This window comes from Corticium candelabrum, chromosome 11 (assembly GCF_963422355.1).
Source record: "Corticium candelabrum chromosome 11, ooCorCand1.1, whole genome shotgun sequence".
Lineage (NCBI taxonomy): Eukaryota > Metazoa > Porifera > Homoscleromorpha > Homosclerophorida > Plakinidae > Corticium > Corticium candelabrum.
The window spans coordinates 802,896-822,207 of NC_085095.1; the positions used below are offsets into that span (position 1 = coordinate 802,896).

The 19,312-nt window shown below is 42.7% G+C and overlaps 3 protein-coding genes across 4 annotated transcripts; 2 read left to right on the forward strand and 1 right to left on the reverse strand.

The window, feature by feature from the left end:
* Positions 1 to 342: 342 nt before the first annotated feature.
* Positions 343 to 4,382, forward strand: LOC134186503 (lebercilin-like protein). Its single transcript, XM_062654488.1, has 3 exons — positions 343 to 1,228; positions 2,370 to 2,507; positions 2,651 to 4,382. The coding sequence occupies exons 1-3, from the start codon at positions 383 to 385 to the stop codon at positions 4,202 to 4,204; spliced, it is 2,538 nt and encodes an 845-aa protein (XP_062510472.1). The 5' UTR covers positions 343 to 382; the 3' UTR covers positions 4,205 to 4,382.
* Positions 4,383 to 4,672: 290 nt separating this feature from the next.
* LOC134186505 (guided entry of tail-anchored proteins factor 1-like) lies at positions 4,673 to 8,305 on the reverse strand. Its single transcript, XM_062654489.1, has 6 exons — positions 8,218 to 8,305; positions 8,057 to 8,152; positions 6,149 to 6,218; positions 6,013 to 6,080; positions 5,827 to 5,941; positions 4,673 to 5,052 (listed from the first exon to the last, which is right to left on the reverse strand). Exons 1-6 carry the CDS (start codon positions 8,296 to 8,298, stop codon positions 4,934 to 4,936), a joined length of 549 nt encoding a protein of 182 aa, XP_062510473.1. The 5' UTR covers positions 8,299 to 8,305; the 3' UTR covers positions 4,673 to 4,933.
* A 7-nt stretch (positions 8,306 to 8,312) lies between these two features.
* LOC134186506 (exodeoxyribonuclease-like) lies at positions 8,313 to 11,186 on the forward strand. Of its 2 annotated transcripts, XM_062654491.1 has the most exons (12): positions 8,313 to 8,358; positions 8,454 to 8,546; positions 8,815 to 8,894; positions 9,043 to 9,103; positions 9,167 to 9,253; positions 9,959 to 10,026; positions 10,092 to 10,135; positions 10,201 to 10,272; positions 10,339 to 10,369; positions 10,425 to 10,537; positions 10,608 to 10,791; positions 10,852 to 11,186. In XM_062654491.1, the coding sequence occupies exons 1-12, from the start codon at positions 8,338 to 8,340 to the stop codon at positions 10,967 to 10,969; spliced, it is 972 nt and encodes a 323-aa protein (XP_062510475.1). In that variant the 5' UTR covers positions 8,313 to 8,337; the 3' UTR covers positions 10,970 to 11,186. The 2 variants fall into 2 exon arrangements, with proteins under 2 accessions (XP_062510475.1, XP_062510474.1); XM_062654490.1 differs by lacking the exon at positions 8,313 to 8,358 and having other exon boundaries at positions 8,365 to 8,546.
* The last annotated feature ends 8,126 nt before the right edge of the window (positions 11,187 to 19,312 follow it).

The window sequence follows — 19,312 nt, forward strand, 5'->3', positions numbered from 1 at the left end:
GTACTGAGTTCAACTTCTGTCTGTATGTTTAGAAATATATGCATGAGCGCTATAACTCCAACCGTTTTGAGCTAGAAAACCGTACCTATCTTGGCTACCACATTTTTTGTCAATGTATTTGAATCTGACTGTCTAGCTCAAATGTTTGATATCTACCAGGTAGATAGATAGAGATCTGATGTATCAGCCCTGAGACATATCCAAACTCTGTATCTCTACAGAGCTATGCTAGGCTCTGTCAGCAGCCCGCAGCTTTGTCCTCGCATTCCTGCAAACTAACACTAACAACTAGCGCGCTATAGCTCAATAGCAACGTCGCATAGCAACATACTAGTGCTCTAGACGAAACGCCTCCTACGTGTATGGTAGACAGAAGAACAAGATGATCGAATCGGAGTACTCTCCCTATTCCGAAGACGAATTCGAAGGCGAATCGGAAGACGAGGGCGTCGAACGCTCGCCCAAAGAAGATCACCACTCCAGTGGACATCACAGTCTCTCACGATCACCAGACGTACAATCGGGCAACTCACTGACGGCCAACCCCTCCACCCCATCGACAACCAGCAACGCTCGCAGAGTGAGAATGAAACGAACAAGCCGCAATAGTTCTAACAAAGCCGCCAAAGCGCGACCAGCGGCGATGAAAGCAGCAAAACGACCTCAAACTCCAACCGCTCGTGTGAGCGCTAGGAAGCACAAGGCGCGCGTTCATCAGTTCGATGCGATGTCGGAAAAGAGCAGACACTCTCCGAAGATCACGCCTAAACGCACAGCAACGATTATCTCCGTGGCAGAGCCGTCGCCACTGGAACGCGTCATCCTTGCCAAACAGGAAACAATAACTGAGCTGTCTGATAGGCTCGTTATCAAGGACAGTGAGGTTAAAGAGTTGAGGAAGGAAAATAAACTGCTAAGGACTGTTCAGTTTCGTCAGGGGAAGGCGCTCGATCGGTTTCAGAATGCTGAGGCCGAGCTGCCGCAGCTTGTCAACCGTCACACGCTTGAGATGGCTGGGTTGAAGCAGAGATTGAGAAAGAGTCAGAACAGATTGATGGCGACCGAGCACAAGATGAGGGAGCAGAACGAGGAGGTTTGGAAGTTGAAGGTGATGTTGAATGAAGTTACCAAACTGTCGGGTGATAAACACTTGCTGGAGAGAGACAGACTGAGACAGATGCTGAACAAGACAAATGAGAAGTTGGATGAGAAGACAAAGAGGGTCGTGGTGAGTTCATGTGACAGATTAGTGATGTTTAGAGTTGCTTGCAGGCGCGTGCTGTGGCAGTAACACCTGGCGGAAGCAAAAGTAAAATTTTGACATGTACACTGTTGATATTAATGATTAATTAATACAAGTTCTAACGATTTTTAGGTAACAACTTGACAAGAATGGCTTTTAATTACTTAACTTAAAGTGTAGTCTTGCGTAGTTATGATCTATTTTAAGAGGCCGTCTGTAATTTTTGTATTTTTTATAAATCCGGATTCGGAATGAAAGGGTGGTGGGTCAACCCTAATACGAATTCTTAAAAATATGAAATTCAATGATGTCATCATATCCTTATTGCCTTCAGACTACTCTCAGCTCCAGTTGACCTGGCGGAGGAAGTAAATAATGAGACAGTTGTAGTTATTACAATGGCAATTGAAATCACTTTACCTTAACCTAAGTTAGTAGCTATAAGTGCAAGCTAAGCATACCACAGCTGCTCAGTTTATTAAGACTTTGCACTGTGACAGCACAGCAGGCGAATTACAGGTTCAGAAAAGCAAATAATTACTAGAGTTTAGAAAGTTCTAGGACAAGAAGCTTGCTCCCAAAGCACAGAAGCAATCTTACGAACCTTGAAGGAGCACAAAGTGGACGGTAATGTTCGTATAGACGCTGCAGACAGTGCAGAAGGAACAGAACTATCAGATATGCTACCAGCTGACAACCGCCTGTCAGACCATTTAGTGACCATGCCTAATTGGCTGCACAGTCAGAACAGCTTATCTAATGGGATGGTCAGTGGCTAAAAATGTTTGATATGCAAACACCTATAGCTGTAGTTGAAAACGTGTAGTAGAGACCATTCACTATATTATTATAAAGTTGCTTGTTTGTCAGTCGTCAATACGAGAATATGTCAGTCAAGTCATAATATTTTAGAGACGGAATTCGCGGTGGGTGGTTCAACAGCAATTCATCCGAATCCGGATTTATAAAAACAAAATTACAGACGGCCCCTAATACAAACTAAAATCTGTGATGGTAGTTAATTAATTAATTGAGGCATTTGCTAGGTGTTTGTTAGGTGCATATATAAGCATTGTGAATGTAATTTTTTGGACAATTTTCATAACTGTTTGTATTCACTGTGTAGGACCTGGAGAAGCACGTTGAATTGCAGGGTAAGACACACAATCGCGAAGTAAAAGACCTAAAGTTAAAGTATAAACAAGCGGTGCAAGAAGCCGAGAAATGGCAGGAACAATACGAGACAGTTTTCTTCCAACTCAAGGTGAGACGTACATTAGTGTATCAGAACAGCCAATTCATTTGTTTGACCCAACGTCGTTATTCTCTTCTCTTTGTGTATCTGTGTATATCCATGTCCACATGTTTTCTTCAGTCTCCTGATGGTTTGCTTGTTTGTGATTGCAGGAGAAGCTCAAGGAGTTGGAGATCAAGAACATTTACAGTCAAAGAATAATTAGGAACACGCCACGAACTCTACCTCCCGTCGCACATGCATCTACATCTACACAAGATGTTGCAGTCAACACGGAGACCCTTACCATTGGTGACGTTAGGCCGCCGACTGACATGACATCAGGAACGTCTGTTTCACTGACCGAAAGCACGACTAGTGTACTACCAGACAAGCAGTCGCCTAGTCCAACACACTCGTTGCCTAGACCTCCATCACAACCACGACCGCTCAACATGCCAAGACGCAACTCTCCACGTTTGTTTTCTTCGTCTACTGTGAGGGACAGTGCCATGTCTAATGGTGAGGAACATACTATGAAGGAGAATGTCAGTAGCTTAGCAACACACGAACTCGGAAACAGTGAATCTCTGTCTCGTCCTGTTGGTAGTCAAGTAAACGAACATGAACAACCGTTTGAGAGGGCACTCACCAGTTTGCCACAGGGAGTTTTTGTAACACAGAATGGTAGTAAGGCAGAGGTGGCAGTTGGTCCACAACTGACTAGTCAAAATGAAAATGGAGAAGAACCTGATGCTGCAGCACTGGCAGCTGCAGCTGAAGAACGACGAAAGAAAGATCTCCTGCTTGCAAAGCTAAGGGCAATGGATGAAGAAGAAGCAAGTGACAATTCAACTAACCAACAGACACTGCAGATTGTGAGGGATCATCCCACTGTTGCAACCAGCTCTGGTGACGTCCTTGCCGCAAAGGAGACTTCACCAGATATGAATGGCATCGGCGATATATTGAAACACGATCAATCGTCTAGTCAGTTTGTACTTAGCTCTGATGTGGTGAGGGATAGCGCAGCAGTTGATGTGGTGACAAAACCGGAGCAAGCATCCGATCAAGCCTCAATGATTAGCAAATCAAGCAGCCAGTATTCATGGAGTAACCGTGTAGAGAATCTGCACAGCGGTCGGCCTGCGCTCTCTACAGACGAAGACTATTATGGTGCACACTCTACTTCGGCAGGCAGACGAGCCACATCCGATAGAATAAAAGCCAGAGAGACCAACCACAGTCGAGAGAATAGTGACGCTGCATCGCTTGAAACCCACAGCAGCGGCGAGCATCGAGAGAGCAGTGGGAAGTCATTAACTCGTAGACACAAACCCCCTCTAACTGAAAATCTCACAAAACTAGCAGTCAATGGTGAAATGCCACCGCCAGCAGACAAACCAGTAGACGATTTAGAAGAGACAACCGGATACCAACCATCATTTCTTGAACCTAAGGCAGCTGCACCAATCGACTCACCCCCTGTAAAGAAGCTGCCTCTCAAATTTAACAAGAAAAAGCCATATCCGTGGGAAACAAGTATTCCTGTCTTTCCGCAGAGGAAAGTGGGGAGTGAGCAGGCCGAGGCGGGAAAGAGTAATAACAAGTCTTTAGATTTCCTTAGTTCAGAGCCACTGCTACCAAGACGGGAGAGGCAAATTCCAACAAGTATCATAACACACGATACAGTGAACGATGATGATATAGAAGAAGTTGTGTTGTAGACATACACTGTATTATATACGTTATCTGGATCTCAGATCGAAGTAATGAACGTACTCAGTGACATAGTCAGTTACATGCAACAAAACATTTCAAGCTAATTTATATTGGGTACACACACTGTACTACAGTAGTAATTTCTATGTATTGTAAATTTTGTTGTAAACATGACCTCTTGCTACACAATTCACGTGTCATCCCCACATCTGGTCCATACCTACACCTGACATTTCAACCCTACCACTTTTCAAAATTCGTACTTTCACCAGTCGTTGGTTTCCGGGAACTTCCGGAGTAAGGTATAACTGATTAAATAATATTTTATTTAATTACCTCTGATGACGTCACTGCCATAGTACAAGTACATGCATGAGGTGACTACAGGAGGTGTTAGAAATAGCATGGCATAACGTTTGGTAATAGTATTATATGACTTGTCGTGAAACTTAATCTTAAACATGTTCAGTTGATTAAATAGTTAATATTAATTTTCAACTCTACCACTTCCAAATTGGTGACTACGCACCTGCATTTCTGTTTCACACAACAACATGAATATAGACACACTTTTGTCACCCACTTTGCAGCAGGCAGTGCTAAGGTCACTGAGAATCTGATAGAGTACGCACATCTAAAATACTCGTTTACACATAACAATCAAATAAACTCTTCATATTCAAGGTGGGCTTAATATCCATTACTCAATAATTAGGGTTGCAGTTGCATAACTGCTATGACTTTGTTTTGACTTGGGATGTGGAAAGTTGCTGGCGTGAGTGATTCAATAGGCAGAATGTAAATTCCAATGCATGGGAGGAGAGCAGGACCCAAGCAGGAGCACCAACGTCACCTTCACAGCAACGATAAACAGTAATCACTACACACGTGTCAGCTCTCACAGGCAGCACTAGAACATTGCTACATAGCTTGCATACAAACGTGAAACAGATATCCATCATGACTATACCCTCTAAAGGAGCCTGCCATGAATATCTCTTGCATTTGTACTCTAAGTCTGTTGTTGTATGTTATGGCTGTCTGTATACATGTCCGTCTGTCTGTCTGTCAAGGTCAAGTCCATTAGTTAATGACTTTGTTGTTTGCAAGGACTGGTTTGTATTTAAAAATCCTAGCTTATGTACAAGTAGAATCCGTACGAGAATAAATTGTCTGTCTGTCTGTTGTGTGTGTGTGTGTGTGTGTGTGTGTGTGTGTGTGTGTGTGTGTGTGTGTGTGTGTGTGTGTGTGTGTGTGTGTGTGTGTGTGTGTGTGTCACATTCATTTATTCCTTACAATTACTACAAGAATACAAGCTCTAGCGGTACACACTCTGTCTGTCCGTCCATCTGTTTGGTCCATGTCATTCAGCAGGCATGCCTACTGTTTATAATGTCATGAGCTAAATTTCCATCAGTCCAACTCTGCAGCGTTAGTTCTAACCAGATTAGTAGCACATGCCAATCTGCAGGTAAGCCTAAACCCTCAGGTTGACTATCCCAACACATCTCCTGAATGTTAATAGAATGAATCCACAATGACTGTCAAACAGTTTAACTCATGGTTCCCTCCCCCGCCATAGTCTACCCACAATTATCATTTGCTTTCTATTCGATTAAAAAATCACCTGATTTTCCAACAGGATATGCCAACAAACCATCCATTGGATAGAGAAAATTTGCAGGAACAGAAAGGACAATGTCCGTCCAAAACCACCACACTACAGCTACATGTGTCAAAAACTAGAAACATTAACATGAAAATAAAATCATAAAACAACGCACTACAATACAACTCTTTGATACTTACTGACCATAGACACCATGATAGTTCCCTTCATAACCAACCTGGTCTTCCATGCAAACGTCTGGTCATTGCTGGCTGTAAGCATTACACGATTTCTCTTGATCAAAATGCTGTATGTATAATTGTAATGCTAGTTTGCATACTTGAAGTCTTAAAATCTTCTGTTACTTTGTTCAGTTTCCGTTGTAATCTTGCATGATAAGCAAACTCGTCCTAATAAAATTGAGTCAATACTAAATTAGCTTAATGTTCTATGGCAACCAAATAGTAAAGGTGGGCTTGTTTGCAGGTAATGACACTTTGTAATTTGCAGAGATTACAAAAATGTCCATGTGTCAAGTAAACATGAAACATAATTAAAAACATTAATTAACTAATTAATTAAATTTTTAAGTGTACAAACTGCTTCTTTACAAATGACACCAGAATAACATAAACAACATGTACAGTTCAAAAACCTACTTCGTGACTTTTTCATGTATCACTCTTTTCCAGGTCTCCTAGTGATGTTGCAACATCATCCATGTTGCAACACAATTCAAGTGCAGTAACAGGGTTCTCCCTGGGATTTAAGAATAGCGATGCAGAGATGGTAGTTGCAAGATACGCTCCTTACCGCGATGTACCCTCGGATACCCACACCTTTACAATACGATTCAAAACTGTGGGTCAAACTGCATATTAATTAATTAGTGAAGTTTTCTGCCCCAAGACAAAAGCCAACGAAGTCATTACAGCCTGAAACATCTTCAGCATTCGTTTGCACACACACACACACACACACACACACACACACACACACACACACACACACACACACACACACACGCATGCTGTCTGATTGCTGTATATGTAAGTACAGTGTACAGTACTGTACATCGAACTGTGTAGGACACATGCAAAAGGTTGGTCACGTGACTAGGGTAGTTCAGTGTGGTGCAGTGCCACGAAACCACGCTTTAGGGAGAACCCCGAACAGTAAATGGTATCGCAATATTAACGTCTTATTATAGCCTTCCAGCTAGAAGAGCAACTTCTTTCATTTGCAGACAATGTACATGCATGCATGAGCACATGTACACTAGGTATCCTAGACTCGTGCCTAGTCCTCCTTCGTGCTTGGATGCTACACCACATGCGCTAGCTGTTACATGTGCATAGCACCATGTGGTTTCACGTATCCAGTCCTTCCGTGCTTAGGATAAAAACACGTGTAAAACCACATGGTCCTATACACACGTAACAGTTAGCACATGTGTAGCAACCTAGCATGAGGAGGACTGGGGACCAGTCTGAGTCTATGGTGGTATCCAGTGTGATCGCCATAATGTGGTACAGCACACATGAACACATTTGCATATCTCTTCATACAGGTTTGCATATACAGTAGAACACCACTTATCCGACACTCAGTTATCCGACAGCACGGATTATCCAACGGTGGATGGCTTGTCTAAACTGTGAGGCTGTGCACACACTAAAATTTTTTAGGATATGCGATTCCTGTGCGTACAGTACTACAGCAACTGTAATACAGCATGAAGAGCGAAAGCATTGATCCAGACTAAGATTAATGGTTACTGTAAGTCTTGACAGTTCCCATTAGTGTTCTCCCTAGTCAAAGAAGTTGTACTGTATTAGTTGTTACATGTACAAGTAGATGTTGAGCTTCTTTAAGTATTCTGCAGTCGTTTTCCAAATGCGTCAGTTATCCAACGTTTTCAGTTATCCGACGTCCTTTTGGTCCCATTCCTGTCGGATAAGTGGTGTCCTACTGAATCTGTCAGTCAATGTGCATCCAGGTTATACATGCAGTAAAATTTAATTGTAAAATTAAACTAAATTAATTACAAAATTAAAATTATTAATATATAGTACATGCATATCTACTGTACCTGCAACTTCCTACACTAATACCTGAAATCTGCATGTATGGGTTAGGCCTACTCATTGAGCAAGATTGCTACTCGAGGCACTAGAAACCTACTCTTTGTAGTTTTTTAGTACACAACGAGCCAACCCTGCAACTACTCTAGTGAGCGAGCGTCTACCTGAGCACTGACATCCGCCAGCTTCTTCTTCAGCTCTTCGACGTCTCTTCTCAATCTTGTAGTTTCAGATGTCTTTCTCACAACCAAAGACACAAGCTGAATGAAATGCAAGTTTACCAACGAAATTCAAAATCACAAAGAAATTGCCATTGTCTACTGACGTGTTTCGAAGCCTTTTCAAGCAGCTTTCTAAGCAACTTCGTGCACAACAAGATGAACAATATCACAACAGCAACATTCATTTTGAGACTGTTAGCGCGCGTTAAATAAACACGTACGTCATGCCTCCAAGAAAGAAGAAGGTATTGGCTACATGAAGCTTTATTTGGACGCACTGAAACTGGCACGTTCTGCGCTATTTTCCAATCGGTTTTTTCGTGTATGGTTTCAATACAAGGGTTCACCAGCGGATGCAGCAGAACCTGATGAGAAAGAAAGCGCAGACGAGTTGGAGCCGAAACGAAAGATAAGGAAAACAAAGGAAAAAAAGGTAATACAAGCAAATTATGTTCAAATCTTGCATTTTTTGTAACTATTAAAATTTTAGGTGTGTGTGTGTGTGTGTGTGTGTGTGTGTGTGTGTGTGTGTGTGTGTGTGTGTGTGTGTGTGTGTGTGTGTGTGCACGCGCGCGCTAATCATACTACTTACTGGATATGTTTTATATTTGTTGGGATGTTCAGTCAAATAACTAAAAAATAAAATTAAAACATGTATATATACTAAGTACTTCGTGTAATACATAAAACTGTGATGTCAGGTTACGAGTGACTCAGCAAGTGAAGATGCTGCAGCATCTATTGGGGACCTCTCTAACGACAGCAAAACTGCGGATGGCAGGTACTGTAAATCAAATGAACTTGGACATAACATTTGAGAGTATGCATAGTGAACTTCTGTTGATTGTGATGAAATACAGTGTAGCTCTGTATTCCTATTGATGTTGCATTTAAATCTCTGATGTAAATCACTGCTTGTCACTGTGCAGGCCGTGGAAACTAAAGTTTATGTCGTGGAATGTAAATGGATTGAAAGCTTGGTCGAAAAGGGTTTCATTTGCATTCAAAATGTCATCTCATTCAAATACTAGAGCATTTTACGTTGCATTAAAGGGTTATACTGTTGACTACATCAAACGTGAAGATCCTGACATTTGCTGTCTGCAAGAAACCAAATGTGATAAAGACAACATACCAGAAGTACGTAAATTTCAATGTACACAGTAACACTACACCCATGTTTGAACCGAGGGAATGTTGATCTCTCTTATCATCAGTGTTGCCGGCCTTCTTTATGGCTGGTGCCAAAATTGTGGCTGCAAACCGGTCTTTGGTGCCACGTGATTAATGTTAATAGTGATATCAGCAAATTGACCAAGCCTGAAACTCGAAAAATCGGCTAAATCAAGCAACCTGTTATATACAGTGGTATAGATCAAATGATTGCAAAATGCTCTATACAGCGTTAGCTGTTTGCTGAAACTAAAGCCCGGTTCACAGTATTGACGCTGACACTCAGCTGAGCTTCCACATCAAAGACGCCGCCTTGGTGCAGGCGGAATTCTTTGATGTTGACACTGACGCTGGAATAGGATTCATGTCTATGTCAGCATCAGCTTCGACGTTAGCGTCGTCCTGTGAACCGGGCTTAAGTTACTTCATGCCAGGTCTGGTGTCAATATTTTGAAGTCTGGTGCCACAACTGGCACCATCACCATGGCATTGGCATCCCTGAATCATTTACACAGTGATCATTATTTTCTACAAACATCAAGAAATAAATGCGTTAGTATAAATGTATGAACTAGATGCTTATACACAAACTTGGTTTTTCCATTGAGGGACTGATGTTGTATTCCTGCAATGCATTAGTGTAATAACAATTATTAAGCAAGTCTATTACAGGAGGCAAAGCTGGAAGGCTACCATACATTTTGGTTGTCTGGAGAAAGGAAGGGGTACTCTGGAACAGGGTCAGTGACGAGACGTGTATGGCAATAGTGTAGGTGGTGATACTAAGAGTTGCACGTTGTGTTAGTCTCTACAGCAAAGTAAAGCCGATGAATGTGACGTACGGGATGGGTGAGCGGTCGTATCCTTCAATGCATCGAAGTTTCGAATATTTGTGGATTTATTGGTGGGTGTAGGTGTCGAGGAACACGACAAAGAAGGAAGGTTGATAACAGCAGAATACGAAACCTTCTACTTTGTTGGCTCATGTAAGGCAGGCATCGATTTTTTATCATTCACTGATGCTGTAAGATTGTATGGCATTGATTATGTAGATGTTCCGAATGCTGGTCGAGGCCTACCAAGGTAGTGATATCCCTCCATTACATTCTACTCTATAAAAGCATTTGTTGCATGGTAGGCTAGGCTACCGTCAAACATGGGACACAGCCTTACAGAATTACCTTGTAGAACTCGATAAGAAAAAGCCTGTTGTGTTCTGTGGCGACTTGAATGTCGCCCACAAAGAGATAGGTAATATTGCTTGCTGTGGTTATGTTATTACTTGTGTATTAGAGTCTTCGATTGGTATGTTGTGACCTAGACATTGCTAATCCGAAGAGCAATAAGAAGTCAGCTGGTTTTACGATGGAAGAAAGAGAAGGGTTTTCGGATCTTCTCTCTTGTGGGTTTGTTGACTCATTTCGTTGTCTTTACCCGGATAAGAAAGGTGCATACACATTCTGGGTCGCCACCTCTCGAACAGCAAGAGCAGATAATGTTGGATGGTCAGTACCGTTTCTTGCTTTCATTGTGGGTTTGTACAAGTGTGTGGTGAATGACTTTAGGCGTCTTGACTATTTTGTCATCTCACAACGACTGGAGAGTGACCTTTGTGACAATGTTATCAGATCAAGTGTTAAGGGCAGTGATCATTGCCCCATTGTTTTGTTTTTGGCCACATAAAGGTTGAGGCCTCACAGTTCAGACTGCTAGTGTAACTGCCATGGCAATGCCGGTTTGTTTCAAGACATCTTTTTATGATGTACACTGTTCTCTAACACAAATCAGTTGTTGAGTTGAACATTTGTTGAGATACCAATGTATGTGACCTTGTTCATTAGTACAGTCCATGCATTGAGTATGACGGCAATTTTCAATAGAATAAATTTGAATGTGTGAATTGATTGTGGCCATTTGAGAGGGAGAACTTTATATATGATGTGTAGGATTGTTATGGATAAGAACGGTATGTGGTGTCTGCACTGTCTTTCAGGGTTGCTATCTGTGTCAGAGTCTATAATTAGTTAACTAATTACGCTAATACTGATAGGGAGGGACAGTGTCACAGTTATATGAATACATTGCATTACATTTTGTATTAATTGTATAATTTGAATATTGCTATCAAGGGTCGTTTGATATCTTAAGTTAATTTAGATTGTTTCAATTGAATTTGGCATAAGCTTAAATTTACTTATTAAATTAACGCAAAGTGACCTGGGATGTAGGCGCGCAAATATCTTCAAAGGTGATTATAGCCTAAAGCTAACCCTAATATATGTCAACAATAATCGGTATTGGTATCGGTATCGGTATTGGTATCGGCATCGGTATTGGTATTGGTATCGGTATCGGTATCGGTATTGGCGCGGCGATACCGGAGTTGGACAGTGTCGGTATCGGTCTTCCGATACCTCGCGCGCGGGTCTGGCACTTCAAGGGCGGATGTGGTTCTATGGAACAATAAGGCGTCGAGGTAAAGGCAATGTTTTGTTTTTAAATTAATGCTCTTTCTGATCTATTAACTTAATAATAGTTAATACCACAACAAAATTGAATTATCAGTGGTATTGGTATCGGTATCGGCCGATCGATACTTGGAAAGCGAGGTATATGGGTATATAAAGTATCAGCAGACTTGGTATCGGTGGAACACTAATTAGCTAAATTAATAAATAAACTAACAATATTCAGTGAATAAATGACGCAAGAGTAACTTTTAAAACTAGAGCCTGGTTCGTTCACACTAGATGCCGTTCAGTTGAGCGGCACGTCGATAATCAAAAATTAACGGAAACGGAAACATTAATTGTGAAGACATGCCGCGTGGCAAAGCGGCAAGCTCCAAATGTTATCGGCGTGCCGCTAGAAAGTAGTCTCACGTAGCCAGCCTCTTCCCTTTTCGCAATCCGGATGTCGAAAAGGGGGAGGGACTGGCTACGCGAATAAGGATAGGCCAAAAAAATTTAGTGTTCTATCTGCGGAAACGGCACGCTGCTGCTGAACTTGGCCCAGGTGTACTGTACTGTACTGTAATTACCACGCCTCGGGAGCCATGCAGGCAAAGAGCATCGTCGTCAAAATGTTACCAGAGACTGCGGCGCGGCAGACGTCGGCAGCCAGCGGTTTTCTGCGCCGTGCCGCTGAAGTGAACGGCACGTATTGTGACTAGACTTACCTGGGTGATACGCTCGCAAATTAATTGCGCGCCGGCGGCACTGCCACATTTAGCAAAGTTGCTTCCTTTGTGTCGCTTGCGCACTTTTATGCGCAACTCGTCACAATCTGTCCTCCTGCAACAGATGTGCGACTAACCAAGTGCTGCACGCTGTAGTTATCGTTCTAAAAGATGAACTCTCTCCTTGCATTGACGGCTACGATTCTCACCACAGCAGCCTACAACCGTGCAAATGGACAGCACAATGAAAGCGGCAGTCAAAGACAAGAGCCCGTTCTAATAGGCTCCAAGACTAGAGACGAGGCTCGTCTCTCGTTTCTTGACAACAAAACGGCTGGTATTTGGTACAGCTTTGATAACTGGCAATGTAATGCACCTTTGGATGACACTCCTCACGGACGTCTCTTGTTTGCATCTTATTACTCAGGGAGAAGTGTTGGGAAGAGGATGCTCGTGGTCTCACTGCCTAGGACGTCCATCGCACACGGTGCCCCTGAAACGTGGAGCTACAGATTAGAAACCAATTCGTGGAGCATGATCGAAAACAAGCCACAAGTACTTCCTGGTGTCTTCCAAAGTTCGGTTCTCGCCACCGTTTGCCAAACGAAAGTTCTTTACATTAAATCACGACGAAACGATGTGCCTTCGGTGTGGATATTTGATGGTGTCTCTGAGACTTGGCATGAAAGAGAGTTGGTGAAAGCTTTGGCCCCGTATATCAACGAAAAGGAAGGAGCCGCCTACGTATCTTTACCCGATCCACGCGCGTCGGTTACTACTTCTTGTGAATGCCGTCATGCTGTAGTTGGTTTCAGCAAGAAAACGAGAGTTGTATGGAAATTGGCCTGCAATGATACGAACACAAGCTCTCTTTACTACTGGACACAAATCAGCGCGAGACCAGACAAGTCAAACCCTAAATCATATGATAAAAAGGGATTTTACCCTAGAATTCCGGTCTACTTTACGGCAGTTGCAGTAAGCTCCAACAGTGCTAGTACTATTAGTAGTACTATTCTAATGATGGCATCCGACGGCCTGTGGAAATATGACCTTTATTGGAATCAATGGTATCTCGTTAATCAACAAGACAAGTTAGTGTCAAATCAAGTCACGACGACAGCAGCTTACTTTCATGAAAAAGAAATGTATATGCTCTTTACCATGGACTTTGAGCAGGCCACACTCCTGCAATTTGGTATGACGGCGAAGACTTGGAGCGTGATAACAGTGTCTCCTCTTGGCGAAATACTGAATTCTATTATTCCTCATTATGTTGCAATTAGTGATAATTCAAGATTTCTGTTGTATGGAGGAACCGGAAAAGACTGTAAGCAAAACATATGGGAACTGCATAATACAAGCTCGCTTGAATGGATGTACTCTCGTGTCTCGGGGCCTGCATTGTCGCCTCGAGACGTCGGAGGAGATTCGGCTAAAGCTCTCTCCACCATGTCAACCAACAACTTTGTGTACATGCTTGTTGATACCGACAGATTGAGTCTACTGGAAAGACGCGAGCTTTGGAAATTGAATTTGCTAACAATGAGGTGGACGTTGATAAAAAGAATTTCTATTAGCCTTGTAGACCAAAATTCAATTTCATTCTGTCTTCTGTATGAGAACTTATATCTCTTGATATATAACTATCCCAGACAGACATCTCTTGTAATACAAGGCCACGACATAAACGATGACTCGTGGATTTTCCGTTACTCATCGCCTCTACTGACCCCAGACGAGCGTCAACCAACAGGAAGAATCGACTTCTGCGTCACTGTTATCAATAGTTCTACTTTGCTGCTTTACGGTGGGAGGCAAAAAGTCAGGGGCAATGAGTATCGGTATCTATGTGATTTGTGGGCTGCCACGTTCGATAGGCCTCCTGCACAAAACATCAAGTGGACCCTCTTAGACAATGGATGTGACCGAGGAGATATCCTACGCCCTCCTGGCAGGATCCGATACAGATGTGTGTATTACAACAATTCATTTTTTGCTATTGGAGGTGGTAGTGAGATAAGCCCCAAACAGCATTTATCAGGCTGCCATCTAGACATATGGCAGTTCAGTCTACTGGCACAGAGATGGAAACATGCGTTTGCTGGTGATGAAACTAATCAAGCGTGCATCACAAGTGCTATAGCTGTAGGTCCACAAATAGCGGTGACATTTCAACGGAGAAGTAAGTATTCCTTCGAGCTGGAACAGTTCCGCCATGCGTATGAACTCTGGTTTTATGTCATTCCTGCGACGAAATGGACTCTGCTGTCTAGAATGGAATCCTATGAGACGTTTCTACCGGTTGTCTGGAACGGACTGATTTTCTTCTTTGACACTGCACTCGGAGAGATCTCCTACATGAAACTGAGCTGCCCACCCGGTCACAGCTCTCCTGATCTTTATCACAAAGTGTGTTCACCTTGTTCATTAGGATCATATGCCCCAGGAGCAGAAGAAAATACTTGCATACCGTGCCCTAGAGGTTTAACCACGGCTTCTATAGGAGCTACATCGTTGTCAAATTGTTCGGTGTGTCAGCTCAGTCCCTGCTTCTACGGATCTTGCATAGTATCTCTAACCGAAGGTGTACCGGGTCCTCTGTGTCAATGCCACGTGGGGTTTTCAGGTCGAAATTGTCAAAACCCTAGATTTATACTAATAACCATATTTGTAGCTGCTGCAGTTGCTGCCGTATTGTGGGGCCTCGTAAGACTCGTTCGTCTGTGGAAAAACAAAAAGATTAGAGAGAAATCTCTAATACATCACGTGCAAGTGTTAACGGGCGTTTGGAATATTCAAGAAGAGGAAATCTCGGAAATGAGTCTGGTCGGAGTTGGAGGATATGGCCAAGTGTACCAGGCAAAGTACAGAGACATGATGGTGGCCATGAAAATGCTGCATATTCCGTCTATCAAAAATTCCGACATGTTGGAGTTCGAAAGAGAAATCAAATTTATGCAAACCGTCCGTCATCCTAACATCGTCTTGTTCCTCGGAGCAGGTCAAACCAAAGAAGGCAGACCATTCATTATTTCTGAATTTGTCGCTAACGGTTCTCTTCGAAATCTTCTTGACGACGTCTCACAAGAAATAGAAGACAAGAGGAAATTGAAATTTGCCCTCGATGTCGCTCGTGGAATGAAATTTCTCCACAGTCTCACGCCTCCTCGCGCTCACTGTGACCTAAAAAGCGACAATCTCCTACGAAGTGAAACCGACATTGTGAAAATTGCAGACTTTGGCCTTGGCACTCATGTCGATCAGACTACCTTAAACCCTAGAAGTCGTCGAGGAGTAAGAAATTGGTTGCGCACGCGTAACAAGTCATCATCCGTGCAACTGCCTCTACTTGACTTGCAAAGGCAAGACTCTAGTCATGATCGAGGAGCAGTGAGATGGTGTGCTCCTGAGCTTCTAAGTGATAGCAAGACAATACATACAACTGCCTCAGATGTCTACAGGTAATATACATTACACTTCAATTTCGCAAATACTTCAATTAGGCTTCTTCAAGCTTAATTTCCATTTTTGGTGTTACTCAACTTCAGCCCATTTGTCTTGTTGCATTCTGCCAATAATCAATTGAGTTCATTGTGTTTAGTTTTGGTGTCGTGTTGTGGGAGATTGTGACCAGGAAGCTGCCCTTTATTAACTACAGCTTTAACTTTCAAGTCGTGGATGCCGTGATAGCTGGAGAAAGACCTGCCATACCCAATGATTGTAATCCAGACATCAAGCTTCTAATTCAAGATTGTTGGGTCGTCAATCTCACACAGAGACCCAGTTTCAAGGACATTGAAATACGTATCATTGATGTGTCTTCAGCGTGTCTGTAGCATAGACTTTAGCACAATCACTGAAATATACATATCATTGTATCTTGCTGTACTTTAGATAGGCTTATTTGCTGGCAATATCACACCGCGCAGAACGTAGTTTGTCCTAAAAAGTTTCAGCCTCCAACGAGCTTAGACACACTGAAACAACAAACTGGACAATATAATATGCCTTTAAGAAACAGAAATGGCACCATTGGACAAGCGGCTTAAAAACAATGGCGTTGCCATGCAGCCTTCCATGGTTGGGGTTACAGACTGGTAGTCGACATCAAACTTAATTAATTTAGACTGACTACATAGAAATGATTCAAACTGCTTGCCCCATTGCATGATGCCCTTCATATATATTCTGAATTCTAAGCACCAGTATATCATTGCCACTTCTTGCTCAGCGCTGTCTCAGTGCAATTAGATCATCTATTTGTGGTTGTGGATACTATACTATGAAATTCATAAACGTCTGTCTTGGGAGAGGAGAAAGAGAGGGGGAGAAGGATAGTCAGATAAACGGAGGAGAGGAGAGGGGTAGAGGGCGGAGGGGAGAGGGGCAGAGGGCGGAGGGGAGAGGGGCAGAGGGCGGAGGGGAGAGGAGCAGAGGGGAGAGGGGAAGAGGGCGGAGGGGAGAGGGGCAGAGGGGAGAGGGGCAGAGGGGAGAGGGGCAGAGGGGAGAGGGGCAGAGGGCGGAGGGGAGACGGGAGAGGAGGAGAGGGCGACAGGAGAGGAGGAGAGGGCGGAGGAGAGAGGGAAAGAGAGGGGAGAGGTTAGAGAAGAGGGAAAGAGAGAAGAGGAGAACGAGGGGAGAGGGAGGAGAGCAGCAACTGTGTTTTCATTAGGAATAACTTCACCTACCCATGTAGTAAAAGTTCACAGGTACGTGTAGTTTGTATCTACAGTATACCACCGTATATGATGCAAACATATTACTTCATATTTAGTTGTCAGCATTATAAAAGTTAATGAAATAGTGGAAAGGCTATTGGTATCAGCCATTACAGGCCAGGCTATCAGTTATTGAAAACTACCTTGTGTTACCAAAGCTTTATGAAAGAAGTCAGTAAACAATAGAACAATTTGGCTGAAAGTAAATCAGACACCGTTAAGTCATCCAAAAAAGCAAAAATAAACCCTAAGTAATCTACTCATACAGTCGATCCGATACTTGTAATGACATCTGAGTTTGTTAATTAGGCTCTTGAGCATCTTTAGTTCTTCTTCCCAATACTGTCGTTTGAGACAAAAGTCGACAAACATGAAAAGGAAGCGAGTATTGAGAGAACACCAGCCAGAAAAAGTTAAGTTGTAAGAAGCATATGCATCATACACCCACCCTAGGAAATAGTGCAATAAACTCATATCACTGTCATACCCACAATATGCATGACAATCAGTTATGAAACTCCTGCAGGCCAGCCTATGGCTCCTATGATTGCACTCGTAAATGACAAAACACCAAATGCATTTACTGCCTCTTTCTCTCCCACCAGCTCTTGTGGAATTACAGACATAAGTGAGATAAAAGAGTCACTACATCCTATCAAGATAGAAAATCCAACAAGGTGAGAATACTCGGTCATGTATGGAAATGTGAGGTTGGCAACACCACCAACAAACATGACCAACTGTAGCACAAAGTATCTTGTTCTGCATGCGATCTTGCACAATGCCACCAATAATGCTAAACATGGCAGCACTAATTGCAATATAAGTGAGTAGTAGACACGCATCCGTTGGGTCAACTCCCATTTAGCATTAGGCACGTCAAGCCTGACAACAGAGAAATGTACATTAGGTACTGAAACTAACTGTACATTCCTTGCCACTTACCAAATGAAAAAGAACTAGATAAAATTGAAAAAATGCAGTGCTAGTAACCACACCTACACAGCAAATCAAATATGCTGCTGTGAATTGCAGGACTGAACAATGACTTCCTTGAGCAATGGTTGCTTACAATTGCCTGATTGTCGAGGTCTTGGTCGGTATAGAGCACCCGTAATGACTGACAAACTAATCATTCCGCCCAAAAATAGACATTATATTCTCCAGTTGTATGATTCACAAATCGAACTTGAGGCTGTTATGAAAACTAGATTTCCTATTCATGCACCTGATTGAGCAAACAACACAGCAAATGCTCTTCTTTTGTCAAAGTAAGAAGGTAGAATGCCCACACTTGGTGTAAATATTATGGAGCCTCCAAGACCACTTATGACACCGTAAGTAAGTGTGGCCTGCCATATCTTCGCTGTGCAAGCGGTTAAGAGCATGCCTGCTGTAAAGGCAACAGCACCAGTGATAATGACTGGTCGCACACTCATCCATGCAGTCATAGCAGCTGACATTGGCCCAAGAGAAAAAGTGAAAAGAGCTGTACAACACAGAGATAACAAAACCTATGATATAGCATCTCACTATCTAGGCTGTATTGTATATGCAGTCATAGGTAAGAAATGACAGTCGAGAAAGTCATGAACGCAGCACAAGTTCATGAAGATCATGAGTTCTACAAAGAGACCATGATGATGCAAGTGTAATTACTCCAGTAAAACTATTAAACCTATGCGACAGAACCGGGGGGGGGGGGGGGCATGGGGCACACCCCACAAATTCTTGATGGTATTATCGATGTCACATAGAAACTGATAACACTGACATGACAAACTGAACTAACACTACAGTGTTAATGTTGGTTTCCTGTCTTTTTGCTGTGTAGCATGCATATACTTATATAATTAACTAGCTCACCACCCAGTTCTCTTATATCTAATAATACATTTAGCCTTGTTGTGCAAAGCCATGCCCTCTTAGGAAAACGTGTGCCTCTCAATCAAATCTAGGTTCCTACTTCACTGTATTAATTGTAATATAAACAGTCCACCTAAACTGATCTGGGATACCCATACTGATACTGCAACCTCACTAGACATTGGATATAACGACTTCAGATTTACCAATACTTCACATATATGATAACGGCTTGTTTTCTTTGCCCGGTGGTTGGCTAGG

Coding starts and splice junctions, on each gene's coding strand:
- LOC134186505 (XM_062654489.1), bottom strand. CDS start 8,298: ATGAATGTTGCTGTTGTGATATTGTTCATCTTGTTGTGCACGAAGTTG. Junction 8,153..8,217: donor TTGAAAAGGCTTCGAAACAC/GTCAGTAGACAA, acceptor CATTTCATTCAG/CTTGTGTCTTTGGTTGTGAG. Junction 5,053..5,826: donor ATATCCTGTTGGAAAATCAG/GTGATTTTTTAA, acceptor GTTGCTGTGAAG/GTGACGTTGGTGCTCCTGCT.
- LOC134186503 (XM_062654488.1), top strand. CDS start 383: ATGATCGAATCGGAGTACTCTCCCTATTCCGAAGACGAATTCGAAGGC. Junction 1,229..2,369: donor AGAAGACAAAGAGGGTCGTG/GTGAGTTCATGT, acceptor TTCACTGTGTAG/GACCTGGAGAAGCACGTTGA. Junction 2,508..2,650: donor CAGTTTTCTTCCAACTCAAG/GTGAGACGTACA, acceptor TTGTGATTGCAG/GAGAAGCTCAAGGAGTTGGA.
- LOC134186506 (XM_062654490.1), top strand. CDS start 8,370: ATGAAGCTTTATTTGGACGCACTGAAACTGGCACGTTCTGCGCTATTT. Junction 8,895..9,042: donor AGCAAAACTGCGGATGGCAG/GTACTGTAAATC, acceptor GTCACTGTGCAG/GCCGTGGAAACTAAAGTTTA. Junction 10,538..10,607: donor TGTCGCCCACAAAGAGATAG/GTAATATTGCTT, acceptor GTTGTGACCTAG/ACATTGCTAATCCGAAGAGC.